Below are 26313 nucleotides of genomic sequence, written 5' to 3'. Positions count from 1 at the left end.
GATTTATCCATCGGCTCCAGGTGCAAGCGCCAGCATCTTCACTAATCAATTAAAGCCTTGCCGCTTCACAGCCTGTTCCCTACCATGCATGCACAAGTCGCACTGCATTTTCTGAATGATATTGCTATCTTTTGGGACCTGTGTGTTGTGTGGCAACTTACCTGGAAGTGGGAGTGGGTACCTGGTTTTGACAGGTATCCGTTCCCTCCCAAAAAGTGCCAAATGTGGCAGCAGGGGACAGTAGAGTGTGCGAACAAGCACAGCTTCTCCTTTTGGGTGGAGCTCCACTTAAATAATACAAAGCGCCAGTCTCCTCACACCATAGGACAGTTTACCCGCCAGCTCCAGTCATCGCCTCTCAGCGGACACATTGGCTGCTGTGTGTGTCACTCAACCAATCCCGCCTGAGCTCAGTCAAACCGGGTCGGCTCGTCAGTCAGTGTGAGTGACGCGTCACCCAGCCAATCCCGTGTCAGAGGCGCGCTCCCGGGGACACGCCGTGAAGCCGAACTCTTTGCAGGCCTCTGCCATCTTTGATCCCGCCTCTGTTACGGGACTGTACGTGAAGCAGGCTGAGCTCGGCGCCTCCCTCCCTCCTAGGCCTCGCTGTTCTGCAGCTCGTAGACTTGGAGCACATAGGGCAGACGACGGCCGGCGGTGCTGGGCGGGGACACCCGGGGGCGCTCGCGTACAGAGAGAGGCTGATTCCCGATACAGGCTTGTGCGCGCCCCCGCCTCCCTTCCCAGCCGCCGCCGCTGCTGCAGCAACGACCCGGGCGCGTGGCTCTAGGCGGATAGGAGGGTGCACCGGGCACCGAACACTTCACCGGACTTATCACCTGAGACGGCAACATGGCGAGCGCCTCGTACCACATCTCCAACCTGCTGGAGAAGATGACGTCCAGCGATAAGGACTTCAGGTGAGCGGGCTGCCCGCTGTAGCACGGCCATGAGGGCGGGCCGGGTGCTGCTCATGCTCTGGCTGGAAAGCACAGTGAGGCCTAACTGTCACTGGTGAGGCGCTAGGCCGTGTACTGAGTGCGGTGTCACTGTGAATGGGCCCAGCCGTCCTATCCTGCAGTATGGGGCCTGCTGATGGACTCTGCTTACTGCTGAGCAGGCCGGATCTGCAGTTCATTGTGTCCCTGTAGAGTTTTACACCCAGACACAACAGCTGATGATCCAGGGACAATTGCAGAGCCTGTCAGATGTCAGCAGACGTGTCTAGCATGGTATACACCTTATCAATGGTTGGTGATGTACTCAGTGATTGCTGGGGCTGTGGATCTCAGGGGACACTTGTGTGATCTGAGAGTTCTATGGATGCATCAGGCTGGGGAAAGCACAGGAATGACAATGTGGACAATCTTGTAGTTTTGCGGCTAGCGCAAACAGTTGAGGTATTTCTTCTTTTGATGTTTTGACTTTGTGCACTGGGCTGCATTAAGGCGGTTGTAAAAAGTTTTCTTTTGTCTAATGTTTTACTTACCTGCTTTGTCCAATAGTTTTGCACAGAGTGGCCCAGATCCTCTCTTTCTGGGGTCCCCCCGCCAGTGATCTTGGCTATTCCTTTTCTGAATGCCTGTTATAGGGCACTCTTGCAAGCTCAATTCTGAGCTGGGCAGTGTGTGTCCATAGACACGCACAGCGTAGCCGGTCCAGATCCCTCACTGGATTTGTCTGACAGCAGGAGTCATTGGCTCTTGTTACTGCAGAGTCTCCTATAAGAAGAGAGAGGGGAGAAGAGCTGCTGCAGAAGGACACAGCGCTGGATTGAGATTGGGGTCAGGTAAGTGTTTAGAGTGATTTGTAAATGCTCAATTTTTTTTCTAATTAAAATAAACATGGTATACTTAGAGCCGGTTCACACTGGGGCGACCTGTCAGGCGACCTGGTCGCCTGACAGGTCGCCGTAGGTCACCTGTCATAGAGAAGCTGTGGACCCGTTCTAATAGGAGCGACACAAGCCGCTCCGACTTAGAAAAAGGGTCCGGAGCTTCTTTGGGGCGACCCGGAGCGACCTGCATAGACTTCAATGTTATGAAGTCCGTGCCGGCCGCTCCGAGGTCGCGGTGCGAGCAGCGCACCGCGACTTGTGAGGTCGCCCCGGCAAGTCGGATCGCTCTGTGAACCAGCTCTTGCCTGCGTTGTGCAATGGCTTTGCACAGAGTAGCCAGAAATCTCTTCTTGGCTCTCCTCCTTCCCCCTGGCTCAGTGCCCCCATAGCAAGCCACTTGTTCTGGGGGCACTCATGTGCTCGCTCCTGAGCTGGCTCTGTGTGTCCATTGACACTCAGAGCACGGTTCAGTGTCTGGTTATACCTGCTGCTCCATTGAGACTAGAGGGTCTGATCTGGTCTGCCTAAAAAACAGACTGACCCAAACGGTTCTCTCGTGTGAAAAGGGCCTTAACCACTTGCCTACTGGGCACTTTCACCCTCTTCCTGCCTAGGCTAATTTTCAACTTTTAGCGCTGTCACGCCTTGAATGAAAATGGCGCAGTCATGCAACTGTACCTAAATTCAATTTTTAGCATTTTTTTTCACACACATAAAGCTTTCTTTTGGTGGTATTTATTAAAGCTGGGTTTTTTATTTTTTACGAAAAAAAGACTGAAAAGTTTCTGTCAGTAAAGTTTGTAAATAAGTAATTTTCTGCGCTAATGAGGTGGCACTGATGAGGAGGCATTAATATGCTGCCCTGATAGGTGGCACTGACTGGCATCAATAATTGTTTGGGGTCACTGCTGGGGCTTTACTGTAATAAGGGCACTGATGATCAGTGACCGTATTATGCTGATGCTGCTGATCTGCTCTCTCCTCGCCACACGCACTGACAGTGTGAGGCGAGGAGCGCAGATAGAAGGCACTAACGCAAATACATGTGATCGGCTTTGATTGGACTTAGCCAATCACATGGGTAAAGAGCCGTGTTCTTGCCCTATTCTGGGGCATCGTTATGACATTGTCACTGGAGAGCCGCTCCATTGTCATTTGACAGTGGGCGGGTGGAAAGTGGTTAAGTTTAAAAAAAAAAAAAAAAAAAAAAACCTTTAGCCCATATAATCACTTTAAAGCGGAGTTCCCGGATTAAAGGATAAGTTCACCTTCTCAATAAAAAATATACCATTGCTGCAAAATTTGCAGGTAAAAAAAGTTTTTTATATATTTATTTATTTTTTTTTTTTTAATATACACTGCAGCCTATAACACACCCGTGACTGGCAAATCATGGGTGTGATACCACTATCTTGCAGACTGTCAGCTGTCTGCCTGTATTTCCTGTACGGGCAAACCGTTACTGAACTGTGGGATAAATCAATGAACTACAAGAGCGCTCGTCAACTCCCTCACAGTTCATTGAGAACTAGAAGCCCTCTTACGCAGTGGCAGACAGTACTTGTAGCTCATTAATTCACAGGAAACTGAATAAATGACACGGCTGTGTTGGTGGAGCCCACATAAGTGAGGTGGATGGAAGAATCGGACACATTGGGACATAGAGTTCTGACAGTAGGACCTGGTACTGTTAGAATACACTGATCGGGTGCTGCAGCTGCTGATTGACAGACTTCCAGTTTGTTGGTTCACCAGAAGTTGATCTTACGATTGATGTCTAGAGCAGGGGCAGCCACACATCGAAATTAAGCCAGTCCTTGCTGAACCGACTGAATTTCGATCAATCTCTGGCTAGCTTTAGAAAATCTAAAGCCAATGTTTTGGGGGGAAAAAAATCCCTACAGCCTTAGTCACATCACTTACCTGTAAATAAATATGTCCCGTGATGTACAGGCAGCTGTATCCTGAAGAAATCTTCACTGTGGGGGGTGTCCAGTCTTTTTCTTAGCTCTGATTTTCAGTGGCTGCAGTGATTAACAGTTGTGGGTCTACAGGCAGAACAGCAGTACAGATTGTCATCTGGGGGGACACCCCCTCATTCCTCCCCCACTGGGGACTATTCTTTCATTGTTTACACTGCTTGTTGTAATACAACCTGGTGAATAGGGGAAAGTTGGATGAATGACAGGATCCTCGCCTTCATTCAGATGGTGTTCTAATCGGTAAAAACAGAGAATGTTTTTCAGTGGCGGAGGAGGAAGTATGCACACATTGGACCGTCTTCACTGCTCTTCAGCCCCTAGACCCAAAGCTTTTAACCCCCACAGCTCTAGAAGTTCTGAGAGAGCGAGAGGACAGGGTATCCCTGCATATAGTGGGGCATACCTTTTTACAGGTAAGTTAGGTCCCTGAAGTTAGAGAGAGAGAGATTTTTGTTAGCTAAACTTCAGCTTTAAAGGAGAAGTGCCCTTAATATGGACATTTTTCCAAAGCCTTTGCGTTTTTTTGCGTACCTTTTTTAAAAATAATTTTATGCCTGAAGATTACATAAAACTCTCAAATATATATATATATATATATATATATATATATATATATATATATATATATATATATTTTCCGAAAACAGACACCTTGGAGAATAAGAGTTTTATTTTTTCTGTCACACAATATTAGTTGAAAGTTTTTTTGAGATGCTAAATGTCAGTGGAAAATACACGAAGCCTAATTTAAGTGGACACAAACACAAATTACCCAATTTTTGGGTAAAATATAAAAGATGAGGTTGCACCGAGTAAATGGATACCCAGCATGTCAAACTTCAAAATTGCTTGCGTGCGTGACAAACTTAAGTACTGTATATTTTTTATAGGCGCCACAGGTCATCAGTGTAATGGTAAAGTTCACCTTTTGTTTAAAAAAAAAAAAAAAATGCAACTCTTTTCAGGTAGAAAGGTGCATTTATTTTTTTTCTAGGAGCCTGCAAAGCATTGCACCCGTGATCAGCATATTGTGGGTACAATGTAAACTATCAGTGTAAGTTGTCTGCTCCTACCTTGTACGAGAAAGCAGTCGCACACAGAATTGAAGTATCCGTGAACTACCTAGAGTGGTCAACAGCACCCTTGTATTTCATTGACAATTACAAGCTGACAGCCACAAAGACTAACGGTAGTTTTCCCATTCACAGATCTCTGTGAATGAAGTGGCCGGGTGGGCAGAGCTCCGCATAGCTGCATTTTTTACAAAATTGTGACAGCAAGTTCAGAGAGAAGATCCCCGGCTTGCTGTAACTGAGAGGCTACAGATTAGGGAGAGGCTACTGCAGTGGGAACATATAACATAACATGTTTCCAAATGTGAATTTAACCTTGAATATTGAACCTAGAATTATTCTCACTCTGGCGTGAGCGGCAATATTTAACTTGTGTATCACAGTTGACATTAAGACTCCATTCACACTGGTACGACTTGTCAGGCGACTTGGTCAGCCTGACAAGTCGTGCACCGTCGCTCCCACTGTGTAGTACAGGAGCCGTTCTAATAGGAGCGACACAAGTCGCTCCGACTTAGAAAAAGGGTCCTGTACTTCTTGGGGGCGACCTGGAGCGACTTGACTTGACTTCCATTATGTGAAGTCCGTGCAAGTCGCGCTGCACGCGACTTCATAGGTCGCCCCCTAAGTGGGAGTGACCTAATGTGAACGGGGTCTTGGTGCGTAGGCTCCTCCACCATGTGCATTTATTTACGTATGTGAGGGTGGCAGTCTCAATCTTTTGGGGAGTGAATTCAGCGTGTAATTTTAAACCCAAAAACAAACATTTATTATTTTGTAGCTTACAATTTCTTAGATGTGATGGCTGTATTCATTTTCTTGTTTAGGCTTTCTTTCTTCTATTTACATCTGGTGATCAGCCAGTAAAGCTGGATACACACTATACAACTTTTGTTGTTGAATTTCCTTTAGATTTACCTTCAACTATGTAGTGCAAGGGCCTGCCTGACTGCATACAGATTAAGTGTTTTGGTTTTACCTCATATTATATGGTTTTGGTAAAACTAAAGACAATTGTATAGTGTGTATCCAGCTTTAGTTTGTTGTTTTTCAAAAGAACAAGCTCTCCAGCAGTTACACGGATGAGACAAATCATTTTATACAAGCGGGTGCTTACAATGATCAGCTTTTATTTGTGTAAAACCTTTATCCCAAAAGGAAAAACAATGTTTGCTATAACTGCTCATAAAGTATTAGCTGGACTCTGAGATTGGCTTCATTTTTTTTTAGTGTATTAAAATATACTAGTATATCGAACACTCCCCTCAGATTGACAATGCTGCCATCCAAATGTGCTCCTTCATCCAGAATATAGGTACGCTAATACAGGAGATGTTACTGGTCAGATCACCAGGTGAAAACAAAATACCTAAAGAAAGCCAATGCAGCCACCACATCTTATGATTGGTGAGCCACAATACAGTATTACAATGCATCCGGAAAGTATTGACAGCGCTTTACGTTTTCCCACATTTTATTATGTTACAGCCTTATTACAAAATTAACTAAATGCATTATATTCCTCCAAATGCTACAAACCATACCCATAATGACTGCATGAAAGAAGTAGGGCTGCAACTAACGATTAATTTGTCTGTCGACTAATCTAACGATTATTTTTATTTCATTTTTTTTGCTTAATTGAGTGTTTTTTTGATTAGCTAATTAATCCTGTAATTAATACAGACCCCTCAGTAAGCCCCCTCCCAGTACAGACCCCACAGTAAGCCCTCCCACCTAGTACAGACCACTTAGTAAGCCCCCCCCTCCCAGTACAGACCACTTAGTAAGCCCCCCCTCCCAGTACAGACCACTTAGTAAGCCCCCCCTCCCAGTACAGACCACTTAGTAAGCCCCCCCTCCCAGTACAGACCACTTGGTAAGCCCCCCCTCCCAGTACAGACCCCTCAGTAAGCCCTCCCACCTAGTACAGACCCCTTAGTAAGCCCCCCTCCCAGAGCAGACCCCTCAGTAAGCCCTCCCACCTAGTACAGACCACTTAGTAAGCCCTCCCACCTAGTACATACCACTTAGTAAGCCCCCCTCCCAGTGCAGACCCTTCAGTAAGCCCTCCCACCTAGTACAGTATGTACTAGGTGGGAGGGCTTACTGGAGGGGTCTGTACTGGGAGGGGGGCTTACTAAGTGGTATGTACTAGGTGGGAGGGCTTACTGAGGGGTCTGTACTGGAAGGGGGGCTTACTAAGTGGTCTGTACTAGGTGGGAGGGCTTACTGAGGGGTCTGCACTGGGATGGAGGGCTTACTAAGGGGTCTGTACTAGGTGGGGGAGGGCTTACTGAGGGGTCTGTACTGGGAGGGGGGCTTACTAAGTGGTCTGTACTGTACAGACCACTTAGTAAGCCCCCCTCCCAGTACAGACCCCCCAGTAAGCCCTCCCACCTAGAACAAGCCATTACAAGCCGCCACAGTACAGTACAAGCCGGTGTAGGGCCGCACATGTGACATCTCTAAGTAGCTGGGGGGTGATCGGGGAGGATGGCGTTGCGGCAGAAGCTGTGGCGGAGTACAGGGGTGCTGGAGCTCACCTTGTCTCCGACATCGGTGTGGATGGAGCCCGGCGGGGGAATTTCAAGCGGAGCGGCGGCCGGCCAGAGGGCGTGTGACGTCACGCGTCAACGCTTCTCACGCACGTCGACGATTTTTTGTAGTCGACTACGTCGACGCGTCGTGGCAGCCCTAGAAAGAAGTTTGTTTTAAATGCTGCAAATGTATTAAAAATGAAAAGCAAAAAAATCACATGTACAGAAGTATTCACGGCCTTTGTCATGACTCTCAAAATTGAGCTCGGGTGCATATTTCCACTGATTATCCTTGAGGTGTTTCTACAACTTGATTGGAGTCCACCTGTGGTAAATTCAGTTGAGCGGGCATGTTTTGGAAAGGCACACACCTGCACATATAAGGTCCCACAGTTAACAGTGCATGTCAGAGCACAAACCAAGCCATGAAGTCCAAGGCATTGTTGTAGACCTCCGAAGACAGGATTGTATCGAGGCACAAATCTGGAGAAGGGTACAGAAACGTTTCTGCAGCATTGACAGTCCCAATGAGCACAGTGACCTCCATCATCCATAAATGGAAGATGTGTGGAACTACCAGGACTCTTCCTAGAGCGGGCTGCCCGCCCAAACAGTGATCAAGGGAGAAGGGCCTTAGTCAGGGAGGTAACCAAGAACCTGATGGTTACTCTGACAGAGCTGCAGCGTTTCTCTGTGGAGAGAGGAGAACCTTCCAGAATAACAACCATCTCTGCAGCACTCCAGCAATCAGGCCTGTATGGTAGAGTGGCCAGACGGAAGCCACTCCCCTCAGTAAAAGGCACAAGACAACCCACCTGGAGTTTGCCAAAAGGCACCTAAAAGACTGACCATGAGAAACAAAATTCTCTGGTCTGAAGAAACAAAGGTTAAACGCTTTGGCTTGAATAACAAGTGTCATGTCTGGAGGAAACCAGGCACCGCTCATTACCTGGCCAATACTATCCCTACAGTGAAGCATGGTGGATGCAGCATCATGCTGTGGGGATGTTTTTCAGTGGCAGGAACTGGGAGACTAGTCTGCATCGAGGGAAAGATGAATACAGCAATGTACAGAGACATCCTTGATGAAAACCTGCTCCAGAGCTCTCTGGACCTCAGACTGGGGCAAAGGTTCATCTTCCAACAAGACAACGACCCCAAGTGCACAGCCAAGATAACAAATGAAGTGACTATGGTACAACTGAATTACCGTGAGTGGCCGAGACTTGAACCCGTTCGAACATCTCTGGAGAGATCTAAAAATGGCTGTGCTCTGAGGCTCTATATCCAACTTGATGGAGCTTGAGAGGTCCTACAAAGAAGAATGGGAGAAACTGCCCAAAAATAGGTGAGTAATGCTTGTAGCATCGTACTCAAAGACTTGAGGTTGTATGTGGTGTCAAAGGTGCTTCAACAAAATATTGAGCAAAGGCTGTAAATATATTTATGTACATGTGATTTTTGTTTTTATTTTTATTTTGTTTTTAATAAATTTTGTAAGGATTTCAAAGACTTCTTTCACATTGTCATTATGGGGTATTGATTGTAGAATTTTGAAGAAAATAATGAATTTAATCCATTTGCGAAGCGCTTTCAATACTTTCCGGATGCACTGTACATTTTTTTGATTTGAGTTTTAAAGTGCTTGAGTGGATTTTTTTTTTTTAACTTGTTAAAAAAAAAAAAAAAATTTTACAAATTTTCTTTTAATTTTAGGGCTCATTCACATCAATGTGCTGAGCTGCATTGATCCACCTTCAAAACTACTTCCTTGTCAATTTGGTCATCCCTCACAGTTGCACCAATTTCCTTTTTTTTAGGACCTGTTCACGCTGTCAGACGGCTGACGCACACTAAACTGCTATGGTTTAATGTGTGGCAGCTGTCCATTTTGACGGCAATATGAAGGAGGTTACACGATTCACTTTTTGTTTTCACTTTATTTGAAGTGCACAAAAGTGACGCTTCATGTAACTTTACAAAGCAGCGTGTTGCACTGCTATGTGATGCCCTCAATGTGCGCCCCTGCACTGCATCTCTGGTGCATTGCAGTGTGAACTGGACTTGGAACAGTCATTTTCTGTGTGTCCTACCGGTGACTTAGAGGTTGTAAACCCGTTTAAAATTTTTTTTTTTTTTACATCCTGCAAGAGAAACACATAATGAGCTAGTATGCATCGCATACTAGCTCATTATGAAATACTTACCTTAGAACGAGCCCCCGCCGTGCCGCTCACTCACCTGTATGACGAGCGACATGTTCAGTTGCCCGTCTTCCGGGATCGCGGCATCCGGCCATCTGATTGGCCGAAACCGCGGTGACGTCACTCCCGCGCACGTGCGCGGGAGCCGACGGTCACGGCACGGGGCTCTGAAGGAACGGCACGATCAACCGTTCCTTCAGAGCGCATGCGCCAGTGACGTCACTGGCTGCATTAAAGGTAAATATCTCCTAAACGGTACATGTTTAGGAGATATTTACAGTACCTATAGGTAAGCCTTATCATAGGCTTACCTATAGGTACAACTTCCCGAGGAGGGTTTACTTCCTCTTTAAGTTCTTGCAGTGTGGTAAAAGGCAGGTCACAGTACTATATGTGAACAGGGCCTAGATTGGGATCCCCTACAACTGGGGCTCTCCTAACCCCCTTGTATTGTGCCTGTACTGTCTTGTCGTGTGGTTTAATTTTTGAAATAAGGCTCTGCACATACTCTTGGCATTATAAAAAATCCTGTATAATAACCACCATACATGTAAAGCTGTAAAAATGTACTATTTTAAAGCTGAAAGTGGTTTCTAAAGGATAAATATTGTTTACCTTAATGTATTCTATGCATTTAAGTGGTAATATACTGATTTTTGTGACTTTTACCTACAGGTAAGCCTACAATAAGGCTTACCTGTAGGTACAATTAATATCTCCTAAACCTGCACGGTTTATGAAATGTTTGCACTGCATGCAGCCGCTGACGGTAGCGGCGCATGCGCTCTGAAGGTTCGGCGGACCTTCAGAGTTCCTTGCCGGAAAGTTAAAACCCCGCGCACATGCGCAGGGTGACGTCATCGCGGCTCCGGCCACTCACAGCGCCCAGGGCTGCCGAACCCGGAAGAGACACAGAGGAATCATGTCCGCTCCCACAGCAGTGTCCGGGGGTCCGTGTCGGGGCTTCGTTTTAAGGTAAGAATTTCATAATGAGCTAGTATGCGATGCATACTAGCTCATTAAGCCTTTTTGTCTTGCAGGGTTTTTTTTTTTTTTTTGGAGTATACTACTGCTTTAAAGTGGTTATAACCCCCCCCCAAAAAAAAAAAAACAGGGCAGGAGTGCTGGCGGGGGCCAGAGAAGGATAGGGGCTGTTCTGTGGAAAAAAGTGAATTTTATTATTGTTATACAGGATTGATATAGCGCCAACAGTTTGCACAGTGCTTTACAATATGAGGGAAGACCATACAGTTACAATACAGGAGGAATTGAAGGGCCCTGCTTGTTAGAGCTTACAATCTAGGAGGGTCAAGTGAAACAAAAGGCAATAACTGTGGGGGATGGGCTGATGGAGAAAATGGAAGTATAGTTGTTAGGTGTGGGTAGGATAGGCTTCTCTGAAGAGGAGAGTTTTCAGGGATCATCTAAAAGCTGATAGAGTAGGGGATAATCAGACAGATTGGGGTAAGGCGTTCCATAGGTTTGGAGAGGCTCAGGAAAAGTCCTGGATGCGATTTATGGGAGGAGGTGACGAGGGAGCTAGAGAGCAGGAGGTTTTCAGAGGAATGTAAAGAGCGAACAGGTTGGTATTTTGAGACTAGGCTTGTGATGTAGCTGGGGGCTAAACTGTGGATGGCTTTGTAAAATGTTAGTATTTCAAATTGAATTTGTTGGGTCAGCGGAGGCCAGTGGAGGGATTGACAGAGGAGTAGCGGACACTGAGCGATTGGTAAGGTGGATGAGTCTGGCAGCAGCATTCATGATAGATTGAATGGGGGATAGCCTATGTAGAGGTAAGCCAATTAGAAGGGAATTGCAGTAGTCGGGGAGTGAACTAGGAGCTTTGTTGCGGAGGTTGAGGCGGCAAGATTTGGACAGTGCTTGGATGTTGACAGAGAGATCGGGGGAGGGGGCACGTGGTGGAGGAAAAATTATAACGGTTTTGGATAGATTGAGTTTGAGGAAGTGGTGTGACGTCAAGACTGATATATCTGAAAGTAAATTAGTGATACGTGAGGAGACTGAGGGGAGTGAGCTTCAGGGGTGGATAAATAGATTTGGGTATCGTCAGCGTAGGGATGGTATTGTAAGCCAGATCCAGAGAGGTGTAGATTGAAAATAGGAGAGGTCCAAGAACAGAATCTTGGGGGACCCCAACAGAGAAAGGAAGAGGAGAGGAGGAAGTAGAATTGTAAGGAACGCTAAAGGTGCTGTTGGATAAGTAGGAAGAGAACCACTGAAGAGTGCAGTCACGGAGACCAAAGGCATGGAGTTCTTTGAGGAGGAGGGGGTGGTCAACCATATCAAAGGCAGCAGAAAGGTCCAGGAGGTGGAGTACAGAATAGTGTCAATTTGGTTTTGGCCATTAGTAGATCGTTTGTTAGTTTTAGGAGAGCAGTTTCTGTGGAGTGTTGAGGCCGCAATCCATACTGAAGGGGATCAAGAAGGTTATTCTCGACAAGGTAGTCGCTTGTAGACCAGACGTTCAAGGAGTTTGGATAAAAAGGGGAGCAAGGAAATTGGGCGTAGGTTAAGATTGGTTGGGTCCAGTGAGGGCTTTTTAAGTATGGGGGGCTGACTAGTGCATATTTTAGAGAGTTGGGGAAGATGCCAGAAGAGAGGGAGAGATTGAAGATGTGGGTTAGAGAGTGTAGAGGAGCAGAGCATTTGCAAGGGAACAGGATCCAGAGGGCAGGTCACTTGAATTCCAGGAATTTAGCTTTATTTAATAATTTTTTTTTTTTTTTTTTTTAAGGTCTCCTGGACTTAGCTCTATTTTATATCTGACAGCTTTATAGTCTCAGAAGACCACTATCGCTGTAGTTCCAGGAGCCTGATTCTGAACCTTCTGAGCTCTGCATCTTAAACAGGATTACTGCAGATGCTTTGTCCACATAGTTACATAGTGAGGTTGAAAAAAGACATCAGTCCATCCAGTTCAACCTATGATGTGTGTGTGTGTTTGCTGTTAACCATACATTGTATACCCCTGTATGTTGTGGTCTCTAAGGTGCCCATCTAATAGTTTTTTGAAACTATCAATGCTCCCTGCTGATACGACTGCTTGTGGAAGAGAATTCCACATCCTTACCGCTCTTACAGTGAAGAACCCCTTACGCATTTTAAGGTTAAACCGCCTTTCCTCTAGTTTTAGTGAGTGGCCACGTGTCTTATTGTATTCCCTTACTCTGAATAGTTTGTTCCTTATGCTAGGGTCGCCAGTACCTTATTTGTACATTGATATCATATCCCCCCCTCAATCGTCTCTTCTCCAGAGAGAATAAGTTCAGTGCTTGTAGTCTTTCCTCATAGCTGATGTCCTCCATTCCCCTAATTATTTTTGTTGCCCTTCTCTGGACTCTCTCCAGTTCCAGCACATCCTTCCTGAGGACCGGTTCCCAGAACTGGACAGCATACTCCAGATGTGGCCGCACCAGAGTCATGTAGAATGGGAGAATAATCTCTTTATTTCTGGAGTGAATCCCCTTTTTTATACATCCTAGTATTCTGTTGGCTTTGCTTGCAGCAGCTTGGCATTGCATGCCACTGCCAAGCCTGTTGTCTACCAGTACCCCCAAGTCTTTTTCCATCCCTAGACTCACCCAGAGGTTCCCCCCCTAGTGAGTAGCTTGGTTTCTGGCCCCCAAGTGCATTACTTTACATTTTTCAACATTAAACCTCATCTGCCATGTAGTTGCCAACCCCCGTTATTTGCCCACCTCTTCCCTCCTCTTGCCCGATCACAGAATCCTTTGTATTACGTGAACTTGGTCACAAAATGCAAAGGCTTCCATGAATAGGCAGCTTCGGCAGAGCTATAAACCTGTCAAAAGTAAAGAATAGTGATAAGTCCAGGAGATGTCTTGCCACCCTAGGCTATGTGGCTGTATGTTTCTGTTGATGCACACAATGTAAGGAGACAGCTCTAGTCCCTGTATGCAGGATTGGTTTCAGGATGCTGCAAGGAAAAGGGACCACTCTGAAACTGGAAACCTGGGGCTGCAGTCAGTGCACCAGCTTAAACTGGGATAAGGATTAAAAGTTAAAGAAGCTACATACTCTGTAACTGATAAGTTCACTTTAAAAAAAAAATATTTACATTTTTGTGCATTATTTTTTTTTTTTCTTTCGTTCCTTGACGGACACAACTCCTCCTCTTTGTGATTGTATGGGTTATACTGTCCCCTACAGGAGGAGTAGGACACTAGATAGACAAAAACTTGACTACACCTATGGGGCAGTCCCAGTGAGTATACTCCCACTCTCTGCTATAGGTATTCAATTTTTTTCTGCCTAGTCAGGTGTAAGGACCTAGTTCCTTCCATGCGTGGGTCTCTGGTCCTGGCAATTTTTTAATTTTCTTTTTAAGTGGAATTTTTTTTTTCCTCTTGATATTTGTTCCTGTGTGATCTACAATCAAGTGTCTGACTGGGCAATCTAAATCCCTGGCATCCCTTCAGTCTGACCACAGAGTGCATACAGACAACAGCTCTGTGCTAGGTCGGCCAGGACCTAGCCCCACTGGAAGGGGACCAGCCTGCGAGTTAAACGTTTCGCGAGGGGTCATACGAACTGGCTTCAGCTTGAGTCGCAGCATTTCTTCCTGCCTTACAGCACCCACATTATGATGGAGTGGTAGTCTGTCCATAGCGGTGCCCACCCTGTTTCTGGTAAGTAGCTGTCCCCTCTCTACCCCTGGAGGGTTTTGGGTTGGACGTGGGCCCCTCCCTGGGAAGGTCCGACCCGCCCTGTCAGCGTCTGAGGAAGAAGAAAAAAATTCCATTCATGTCTGTGCGACTTCAAGTCAGTCCCTGCACTACTTTGGCACCGTCTATAGACCTCAAGATTACACAGGCTTTGCTTCAGTCTAGTCAAAATCGTGCGACTTTTAGGTCTCACAGGGGCGGAAGGGAATAAGTGAAACAAATCCCATCGATTTAGGTCTCTAAAAGACTACATTCCTGGAATTCCTGGATTGATTGCTGTCACATGTGCTTGTTGCATCAACCAGGCTGTTAAGCCATCAAGTGGCTGGTGTTGTGACTTGCATCGTATGAGCAGTCACCACGACGGTTACAGATCAGACAGAAGCAGCTTCCTTGGGAACATTGGAGTGGATGCGTTCGGCCAAAGCTGGGTTCCCCCCATCTATGTTTTGCTTCAACCCCCCCCCCCCCCCCTACTGCCCTAATACCAAGGTTGGTACAAAAGGCTACATTGATACTTATTGCACCCCATTGGCCTCCGAGACCATGGTTCAGTCACTTAAAAAACCTCAGCATTGAGCCTCATCTAACACTTCCAGACATGCCGAACCTCCTGTTGCAAGGGCCAGTCAACCACCCCAAATGCAAGGTAATGACTCTCTCGACCTGGTTCCTGAAAGGGTGAGGTTACACCATCTTAGCCAGCAGAAAACCGGTGACTAGAGCCATCTACAAAAAAGTGAGGGAAAAGTTTGTCTTCTGGTACTAGAACATAGGAGACCCGACAAGGGAACTATTCCAACAATCTTAGTTTTTTTTTTTTTTTACAGTAAGGAGCGGACAAGGGTATTTCCCATAACACTTTGAAGAAGTGGCAGCCCTATCTTCCCACCTAGATTTTAGGCTGACAGAAGGCACTCTCATAAGAAGATTCCTTCTCTCATTGGGAAAAGCCACACCCATAAAGTTCAGAAGAACTCCGACAAGGGACCTTTCCATAGTACTAAAAGGATTCCTCTCTGCACCCTTTGAACCACTGGAGGAATGTTCAGATAAATACCTTACACTAAAAACAGTACTCATGGTGGCACTTATGTCAGCAAGAGAAGTGTCAGGGAAATACAGGCTCTATCCATGATAGAATCTTGCTGCTTAATTCTGACGGATAAAATTATTCTCACACCAAACCCTGCCTTCCTATCAAATGTCTCTTCAACTTTCCACAGAACTCAGGAGGTGGTTATTCCTTCCCTTCCAAATTCAATGGATAGCAGGAAAAGTCACTTAAACAAGCTAGATATAAGATCCTGATAGCTTACTTCGAGAGAACTGAAGAGTGGCAAAGAACCACCACACTATTAATTTTCCATGCAGGAGTCAACAAATTAAAGCCGGCCTCTAAAAGTACGATATCCGGATGAATAAAGTTTGCTATTCAGACTGCCTACCAAGCACTAAATCTTGCCCTGCCGAGTGGAGTCTTTGCCTGCTTAACCAGAGCTTGAGCATCAAGCGCAGAAAGTGTCGGGGCAACACGAGCAGATCTGCAGGGTGGCAACATGGTCAAGCTTCAATGCCTTTGCAAGGCATTACCGCATTGACCAGCTGTCCAGTCAGGACCAGGCATTTGGCCGCAAGGTCCTCCAGACTTTTTTCCCTCTCTAGTAAGTATTGTTTGTTATATCCTTTTTAGATGCAGCCCTGGAAGATGAGTGGAGAAAACTGAGTTAGGTACCTCTTCTTCTTGCAAAAAAAAAAAAGGGAAGTCTTTCAGGGCAGCACTTGTTCCCACCCTAAAGGACAGACAAAAAAGGGTTTGTGGATTCTTAAGATTACTGAGGGTACCTTTTTGGTGTTTTGGTATGACTGACATTTTTATAATGGTGGACTATCTCGCAGATGCTGCCCTGGAAGACTTCCTAGAAAAAGTTACCAGGTACCTAACTGTTTTATTGTGGTTTCCCATTGAAAATAACAGCAGCCATGTTTTTGGAGCCAGATGGGTGGTAATACGGCGGTTGGAGCCTCTCCTCGGCCTCTAGTGCTAATCCCGGGACATTCCTCTTCCTGGTGGCTGTGTAGTGTGCACTCTAGTTTGGTGCTGGGAGTACCTGATAGGTGGTGGTGAGTCCTTTTTTTGTGGGCTTTTTTTCTCCCTCTTTCTGCTATTGCAGCGGTAGTGCTCTGTGCTGTGCCTTGTTGCCTTGTGCCACAGCGCAGTGGGGTGTGCCTTAGTGTTCTACGCCTTTTTTGTGTGGGTTCCACTCTCTACTCTTAAAGTCCCTGAAGCATATTTCAGCACCTGATCCCCTCTGAGGCTGTCGGGCTCTCCCAGGTACCAAAAGCTGGCTGCACTGACGGTGGCCCTGGAGTCCTTGGTGTCAAGTAGATTTGGTCCTTGGCAAAAAGTGTCCCCCCACCTCCACCTGTTTCCTCTGTCTCATCAGATCTATAATCTGCTTCAGCCGCCGTGGATGTGTTACCCTTCGGGGTCTGCACTTTGCATGCTCAGATAGTGAGGATGATTCCTCTGGCTGGCACTCTTTGGTGGCTGGCTGACACCCTTTGGTGGCTCGTGGCTGGCTGGCATCGGGCAGCTGTGGGTGGGTGTTGTGGCTGTGTTAAAACACACTGTGCACTGTGACTGTAGTGTACGTACGCTCACTGTCCCGACTCCACACAAGGCTGAGGGAGTCGGCCTAAGCAGGTAGAAGCTGTCCCAGGGCGCGTGGCGCCAACATATGCGATGTCACGACAATATCAGTAACCGCCGGGGCCGATTCGATCTATCGGGGAAAGTGCATATCAGCCCTCGATATATCGGCTTTGCCGACAATCGGTCGATCTCTAGAACTGATGCTAAATAGGCTACTAAAAGTGCATTTAAGCCTAAAAACTGAAGGTTTAGGCCCTGTTCACACCTGAGCATGTTTCAGCTGGAAAACCGCTCAACTCTGAAGCTCCAAAACACCCAACAAGCAAAATCACATTTATTTTAATAGCCCCTTTTTACATCTGAGTGTTGTGTGGCCTGAAGCAAAACGCCTGAAGCTCAAAAAAGTACATGAGCTTCTTTTTGGCAGATTACAAGCCTTTTTGGCCCCATAGAGACTTCAATAGAAATGCCTGACTTGAGCAGAAAAACTTTGTAAAATGCTCAAATAGCAGCTCTCCGCCCCTAATTTCCTCTCCTAGTGCTTTCTTTTGGCTAAACAAAAACACCTGTAGTTGAGAAAACACTTGTAATACACTTCTAATATGCTTTAAAAAAGCTTGTCCCAAAAAAAGGAAAAAAAAAAAAAAAAAAACCCCTCCTAAAAAACGCAAGTAAATCGATTACGCTCAGGTGTGAATGAAGCCTTAAGATCGCTAGAACCTATTTCCGCTGGCTGCACGCATATGCACATGCTTGCGATCGGGAACTTTCTGATCATATGACAGCTAATCGCAGCGGTCACATGACCCGAATGGCTGCCTCCACCTCCTGGCATCTAGAAGTTCTTAAAAGGTTGTGAGGCGGCAGCGGTAAGGGTTTAAGGTCACCCTACACATTAGTCTGACTGTACCGTCCACTTTAGATTGACGAAAATGATCTATCATAAGGACCTATATAAATTTTCCCATCAGTCGGGTCTTTGCACTACATAATTGTTGCTAGATCTAAAGGAGTAAGGAGTTTGTACATTCAGATTGTAATATGTGGCAAGTAGAGCTGCATGATTAATCATTAAATCACAATCCTCGATTCACCCCCCTCACAATCTTAACGGCATTTCCTCGATTCTTACAGAGCTGTTCTCTGGCATCTCTGCTCACTCACAGCTGTCAAAAAAAAAAAAAGCCTCCGGCAAATGTTTACCAACTTTGGTAAGGCTGCTAGATACCTATAAACACAATGTTTTACAATATATCATTACGTTCTTTTAGATCAAAGGAATGAACTTCTGTCTGTAAGTGAGGGCAGTTTAACCTCTTAGGCCCCTTTCACACGATCGGACCGATTAGGTCCCCCCGTCTGTTTTTCAGGTGGACTTGATTGGGCCACCCATTCTCCTCTTTGGAGAGACAGATATCAGCGAAGATGTGTCTGCTGACATCCGTCTGTCATCTGATCTGACAAGATCCGCTTTACGTCCAGCGGGTCAGACGGGATGAAAACGGACATGCTGTTTGTTTTTATCCGATTTCCCCATAGAGTAGAGCAGGACTCTGACAGCTCCGTCTCTGCACAGTGAGCAGAGACGGACCTATCATCCGCCTACTCAACAGAGATCAATGGAGCGATCCCCGCTGAGCTAGCGCATCCACCCCGCGTGAAAGGGGCTTTTTAAAGACTATTAGAACCCCCCAAAAAAAACTAAAGTTAGTCCATTTTTTTTTGTATAATTTAAAAGATATGCTGAGAATTGTAATCTTTATTCTAAGCAAAATACTTCTAATTTTATCCAGAATCATGCAGCTCTAGTGGCAAGCTTTACTTACCAGAAGAGATGAGAATACTGCAGCTTTACTTATTGCAACCCTGAAACTGATCAGCTGGTAATAGAGATCATCCAGAAATCTGTTTATGAAAGGAGTTGTTTAGGCAGACAAAAAGATTTGCTAAAATCCTGGTGTTTTTTTAGGAAAGGTACCAGATTTTCTTTTCTTCTTTTCTGTATGTATTTGACCTGCAGCTATATTGAAATCTACTAGAGTCTGGACCTGTTCTCTTATTATTGCTATGTTGAAGTGGTTCTAAAGGCAGAAGATTTTTTTTTTTCTTTATGCAATTAGGATAAAAAAAACATCTGTGTGCAGCAGCCCCTCCCCCCCCCCCCCCAAATACTTTAGCCCTATCTCGGTCCATGTTTTACAAGAGACTAGTTTGTCTGGGATTCTCCCTCCTGATTGGCTGAGAGAGCAGCGGGTGCTAATGACTGAATGGACGCACCGGTCTCGGCTCGGGTGCCCCAATAGCAAGCTGCTTGCTGTTGGAGCACTCGGCAGGAGGGGAGGGGCCAGGAGCGCTGGTGGGGGACCTGAGAAGAGGAGGATATGGGCTGCTGTGTGAAAAAAACCACTGCACAGAGCAGGTAAGTATGTCATGACTGTTTTTGGTAAGCCAAAAATTAGACTTTAAAGGGATAATAAAGTATTAATGTTGATGTAAATAATCCTATTCCCTGGTAGCTCAAGTAATCTTTTTGAGCTTTGTGCGTATTTTGTTTTTCTGTTCATTTAGCTGATTTTTTTTTTTTTCTTTTTTTTCTGAATGTTTTTACATGTAAAAATGTGTATCTTGATGCCATGTTTGGAGTGCCAATAAACAATTAAAGTTTTGTGAATGCGTGTAAAATCTTGTGATTTGTTTTGCACATTCATGTGGTACTGTAATGTGAATGCAGCCTTAGAGGGTTACAGGAGGATAGTTTACCTGCTTGCTGACGGCCCACCGCATATATACTGCGGCAGGCTGGCTCAGCTGCAAGAATCGACGTTTGGGTAGGTCGGTTCGCGGGAGCGGTGCTGGAGGCGAGCGCGCACTGCTGGTGCACTCCTTCCCCCACTAGGCAGCAGTGATGCAGATCCACAGGGCTGGCGGCCACGATTGCCGTTAGGCGTATGCGATCGCTCCCCGCTGAGAGAGGACGATGGTCAGCTGTTCTCTGAAATGATCACAAAGCGCCTGTGATCCTTCTATATAGGATCACAGTTCTCTGTGGTCATTTCACAAGTCCCTCCCCCATACAGTTAGAAGACGCCCCTTAACCCTTGCTCACACTTAACTCTTTGATCACCCCTGGGTTAACCCCTTTCCTGCCAATGTCATGACCGTAATAGTTTATATTTTTAGCAGTGATTACTGTAGTAATGTCACTGGTCCTCCCAAAAGTGTCAATGTCAGGGGTCCAATCTGTTTGCCGCAATGTCGCAGTCCCGCTAAACATCGCAGTTATTACTAGTAAAAAAAAAAAAAAATTAAAATAAAAATGACACCTTTCCCCTAGTTTGTGGACGCGATAACCTTTTTATAAACCAATCAAAATATGCTTATTGCGGTTCCCCCCCCCCAAAACTATGTAGCAGAATACAAATTGGCCTACTAAAAGGATGAAAAAAATTTAAATTTTTTTTTTTTTTTTTTTTTAAGCACAAAAAATAAAAATCACACAGGTGATCAAATACCACCAAAAGAAAGCTCTATTTGTGGGGAAAAAAGGGTGTCAATTTTATTTGGTTATAGCGTCGCACGACCGCACAATTGTCCGTTAAAGTATTGCAGTGCTGAATCGCAAAAAATGGCCTGATCATTTTTTTTTTTCTCCACCTAAAGCATAACTAGATTAAAACATTTTTTTTACACCTTTCCAAACTTTTTTTGTATTTTTTTTTTTTTTTTTTTTCACCATGTGCGAGCCTGGGCCTGTGTAATTGTTTACTGAAACAGGACTGTGTAGATTACTTCATTAGTTCCAATTCCAGTTTGCACTTCAATTGCAAATGAGCTGATGTTAAGCTTTGCCAGGTTTTTTTCTCTTTAAGGCCCCTTTCACACAGGCGGACCGTTCAGATCCGCCTGTTCGTTTTTTTGGCGGATCTGAACGGTCCCCCCATGCATTCCTATGGGCATCGGATGGCAGCAGAGACATGTCCGCTGACACCCGACCCGATCTGTCAAATCTGGACGGATGGAAACCCTATTTTCCATCCGTCCAGCGGATCGAATGAGAACGGACAGACGGTCTGTTCCCATCTGATTTCCCCCATAGAGATGCATGGGGAACTGACAGCTGTGTCTCTGCACACAGCACGGAGACACAGCTGTCATCCTCCTGCTCAGCGGGGGATCGGCGGCTCGATCCCCCGCTGAGAAAAACGAAATCCGTCCGACGGATGGGCTGTGTGAAAGGGGCCTAAAGTTACAATACATATTGCTAGTTATCTTGCATATCAGAATTGTCACCATGTTTTATAGTTGGCCTTAAAGTTGTCCATGCATGGATCAATATTTAGTTGATTCAGCAGGGACCAGCCGCATTTTGATCCATCTGTATGAACTTCTGTTCAGTTAGCCTGTTAAAACATTTCCGCTCAATCGGCACTGTAGCACTGATCTGTGTATTCTGATGGGAAGTCTCCCTGCTGTCAGAATACAGAGCTACAGTGGAAAGGATTCCCCACCACCACCACCTGTGTCGATGGTAGAATCGGGTCATGTTTTTTTTTGTTTTTTTTTTTTTTGTTTTTTTTTCAACCCACTGGTTGAATGAAAACTGACTCATCTATGGCCAGCCTAAGAAATACTATTTTTATTATATTTAATATTACATTTTTGTGTGTGTGATCTTCATTCTACTTGACAACTGTAAATCATTTGGCAACATATTGTTAATGTGTTAACTGTGTAAAAGTGCATTTCAGATGGTTTACTTTCATTTCTCTCAAAGCACAATGCACTTCATTTGTTTAATCCATTCATTAATTATCTTGCAGGTTCATGGCAACTAATGACTTGATGACGGAACTGCAAAAGGACTCTATTAAGTTGGATGATGATAGTGAAAGGAAAGTGGTAAAGATGATTTTAAAACTATTAGAAGACAAGAATGGGGAAGTTCAAAATTTAGCTGTGAAATGGTAAGTTTTACGTTTTAAACCAGTATTGCTAATTTAATGACTCCCCAATTGAGTATGTATCCTCCACTTAATTAGAAGTATCCATTAAAACCTTGTAGTTAAGGCATCCCCCCTTTCCATCTCCACCTATCAATTTTTAACTGACTGCTGTCCATCCTGGTGCTTACTAGGGATGTAACGATATCGAAGATATTGCGATATCGTATCGTCGTGGTCGTGTCTCGATATCGTCGTGGTTGGGTTACAATATTTAAAGGACAGGTGTCCGTCAAAAAGCAAGAGGAATAAACACAGTCCCGCGGAACAAATCATTGTTAACTACATAGACCAGAGTTTAAGGATTTTTTTTTTTTTTTTTTTTCTTGCAATGTAGATATTTTGATCTTTCTGATGAAAAACGTGAACATAAGCTAAATGATAGGTCAGTGTTTTTTTTAAAGGCTTTTTGACTGACTATTTTATTTAAGTTTAAGTTATGTTCCTAAATACCATTTTTAAAAGGCTGCCTTTATTTGCCTTGCACATTTAAACCTGACCTAACTTGATCTTTGTTTGCACTTAAAGGGAATTGCCTATTGTTTGTTTACAATTGTTCTAGCTGCTTCTTAACTTGAACATTGCACAGAAGAATCAGTTATGCAACCAAATATTACTATACAGAATATTGATGTTCCTGACTACAACTTGCACTTTAAAAGCACTATGTGATCAGTGTTTTATGTTGTCATGGATCCATAAATACAACAATAAATTGCCTGTTGACTGGCAAAAGCAGAATAAATGTCGGTATTTTTTCGCAATTATCATCACAAACCCTATCATGAGCTATTTAACAATACCATGAGCTTTTCCACAATATCGCAATAAATATCGTACCGTGAGGTCAATATCGAAATTGTATCGTACCGTGAGATTTTGATATCGTTACATCCCTAGTGCTTTCTATGACTGTTTATTATACCGCCCCCCCCTCTCCTCTCAATATCAGGGTTCAGTTCTGATTCTCAGTTTTTTCAAAATCTTTCAACTTCCTCAGTTTTTCAGGTTCCATTTGTGTTGCTTTGCATTTTTTTTTTTATGAATGTTCACATTGACCCACCCTGCAGGAGGGCTACACAGTGATGATTGGTGGGGTGGAAGGTATATAGAAGCAGGAGTCCATGTCAATTCATTAGGAATGCAAACAAACTCAAAGAGCACACTGAAGAAGTTGGAGAAATTTTGAAGGGACTGTGAAGCAGCATTGAACCATTATGAAGGGCAAATGATGAACCTCTGAAACATATTGGCTGTTATCTGGACTAAAAAATAAAATAAAAATGTACTAGACTTGATAAGACTATGGAGCTCTTATCCTTTGAACTTCTTTATGCACCAGTTCTATGGTAACCACAAGCTTGTAGAAAGCTACCTCTACTCTAAAAGTAACTTTTGGATTTGGGTTCAGCTCTCCACAAATGATTCAACAGAGCATGCAGACTCTTATTTAAAATCCGCCATGACGACTCAATTTACCGAACTCTGACTTGTGATTTATTTAATATAAGTGTTGTTTACATGCATGTGACTCCTTTTTTCAGTCCTCTTTGGCCTTTATTGCTAAAATTAAGTCCGTTAGGTAAACAAAGGTCATTATTCCATAATGAATTTAGCCTAAAACCTAACTACAAAAGTCCTCTTACTAGGGATGCACCGAAATGAAAATTTTGGGCCGAAACCGAAAATGCAGGATGCCCTTGGCCGAAAACCGAAAATGACTTTTTCCCCCAAAAAAATTTAAAATGGATAGAACGGGGGCATACACCAAAAACAGGTAGTGACGTACACCTGTTGCTGCCACCCTGTCACAGTATATGTACTGTGATGGGTTGGCAAGAGGTTAATTTAATTACCAATGGTATTTGTATTATGAAGCATGAGGGGTTAATGTATTGTCAATGCTGGTCACTCATCTATTAGTGACCGACCAGTGGCAGGTAATTAAGCCCTTTGTGCTGCATTAGTGCAACCAGTATTAGTGCAACCAGTGTTAATTAACACTGATACTGGTTGCACTAATGCAACACAAAGGGGTTAATTACCTGCCACTGGACAATCACTAATAGATGAGTGACCAGCAGTGACAATACATTAACCCCTCATGCTTCATAATACAAATACCATTGGTAAGCTTCCTCAGCTACCCCCCCCCCCCCCATTGCCTCAGCGTCCCCCCTCCTCGGGTGTCCTTCATTCAAAAGTCCCGCCTCTGGCCGGCTGCACCGCCTCTCAATGACGTCCCTACTATGATCTGTGCATTATGAATGGACATACCAGGCAGGGGGGGCAGGGCGAGCGGCTGCTATAGAGAGAACTAATGTGATCCATCCCTGTCAGCTCAGTACGACTATGTGTGAATGAGAACAGAACTGACCTGACACCAGGCGGGGGGAGCGGCCGCTATTAGCTGTAACTATGTGAGCGCTTCACTTCCCTGACAGGCATGTATCTCCGCTGACCGATTTTCGGCCGATAATTTCGGTGGCCAAAATTTCGGTGCATCCCTACCTCTTACTATGTTGCTTTGCCCTGTATGTGCTCACCCACCAACTAAAATTGATGTATATTTGTTACTTGTTTAAATTTCTAACAGAACTGATTTGTTTTTAAATAAAGCCTTGGTCCACTAGTAAGTAAAGTAAAGGAGTATCAAGTTGAGACCATTGTCGACACACTCTGTACAAATATGTTGTCTGACAAGGAGCAGCTACGTGATATATCTAGCATTGGGTTGAAGACTGTAATTGGAGAGCTTCCCCCTGCATCCAGTGGTGAGTTACATCTTTATATTTTTGTCTTGCTGTATAAAAAGGTGATCAGCAATATGTTTAATGAGTTAAGAAAGGTCAAGTGGAATTTCTGCCTAACCGTACCTGTTCCTTAAAATTTCCCCTACTTTCTGTTATCTATTCTGCATACTTTATTCAAAAAAGATCTGTATACTTAAAGGGATTCTAATAAACCTGCTGTACTACTTGTGTGATGTTGCACAGAGCGGTCCCCCATCCCCTTCTTTCCTTCTTTTGGGGTCCCCTGCTGGCGCTCATGGCTCTTTCTTCCTTTCGAGTGGTCCCCCCCCCCCAAATTGCAAGCTGCTTGCTGTGGGGGCACTTATGTATGTTTGATTCCTACCCTTCCTTCTCTGCCCTGCCCCCGTTTTCCGTTCCCTTCTCACAAGGTTTGATTGACAGCAGCAGGAGCCACTCCAGTAAGTATTTGCGGGGGGGGGGGGGGGTTCATGTAAGTTGTCCCCCCCCCCCCCCCATGCAGAAAAATATGTTTAGGTTAAAAAAGACCTTATACCATTACCACCTTCTTTTTTTCGCAACCCAGTCTTGTCATGTGATCCCACAGCTTTGTCTCCCCTGTGTCAGTAGCCAAGCTGCAGGGGAGAGTAGGGAATGCAAACAATGGCTGGGCTATGGAAGCCTGTGGGTGATGTCACTGCTCCTGGAATTCTCAGGCATTGTCAATGTTTTCCTGACACAGGCAATCAGAGCTGCAGGATCATGTGAACGAAGCAGATGGAAAAAGGGAAGTATATAGATTTATTTTTTATAGGGTAGGTAGCAGGGGAAGGGAGGGGACATTTTTAAGAATAGTTATGGTTGTTATGCAGGAATCCCAGTTTAAGCATTTAGGCTGTTCCATAGCATAGGTCTAGGTTTTAAATAATAAAAAAAAATCTCAACCTGTAGGATGTTTATAGCATTTGACCCCAAAGTTTAGGAAAATGTTGTTTGTGTTTCTTCCTAAGGATGTTTTTGGGTATGCTGGATGCCAGTTCAGTTATATATGGAATATGGATAAATATGTAAGAATGTTATCTACATGAGTTTAGCATTTCTCAGTTCGATCAGGATTTAAAATCTGTACTTAACCAATAAAAAATAAAATTTGCTTAGATGTCTAAAATCTAACTTTTTAAACCTATATCACCTTTTTTAAATTTCAGGGTCTGCTTTGGCAGCAAATGTTTGTAAAAAAATTACAGGGCGTTTGACAAGTGCTATTGCAAAACAAGAGGATGTTTCTGTCCAATTGGAAGCCTTGGACATTATGGCTGATATGCTTAGCAGGTAACATTTCATAGCCTTGAAAATGTTTCTAAAACGATCTAATTAAATTGACTGTGTTTAGTGGTTTGAAAGACAAATTTGCATTGAGTATAGTTAGGCAAGGAGCAATGGTTTTCACATTTTTCGGTAGAAACAAAAAGTGCTTTTATTTCCTGCAGGAGCCTGCATCAGGGGTGCAATGTCAGTCTTCTGCAGACAAGCCCATACCGCCATTCGGGCTGTCAGTTGGAAAG

The 26313-nt window shown here is 44.6% G+C and overlaps 1 protein-coding gene across 1 annotated transcript in view; it reads left to right on the top strand.

Moving 5' to 3' along the window:
* The first annotated feature begins 517 nt into the window (after nucleotides 1-517).
* CAND1 (cullin associated and neddylation dissociated 1) overlaps nucleotides 518-26313 on the top strand; it is a 65214-nt gene continuing 39418 nt past the window's right edge. Inside the window, exons 1-4 of the mRNA XM_082255663.1 lie at nucleotides 518-920; nucleotides 21819-21962; nucleotides 24618-24772; nucleotides 25957-26080. Coding sequence (XP_082111789.1) covers nucleotides 853-920; nucleotides 21819-21962; nucleotides 24618-24772; nucleotides 25957-26080 — 491 coding nt within the window. The 5' untranslated portion in view covers nucleotides 518-852. The remainder of the gene's footprint in view (nucleotides 921-21818; nucleotides 21963-24617; nucleotides 24773-25956; nucleotides 26081-26313) is intronic.

The sequence above is a fragment of the Pelophylax lessonae genome, assembly GCF_965119305.1.
Source record: "Pelophylax lessonae genome assembly, chromosome: 4".
Lineage (NCBI taxonomy): Eukaryota > Metazoa > Chordata > Amphibia > Anura > Ranidae > Pelophylax > Pelophylax lessonae.
This window is presented reverse-complemented; position numbering and strand designations above follow the sequence as displayed.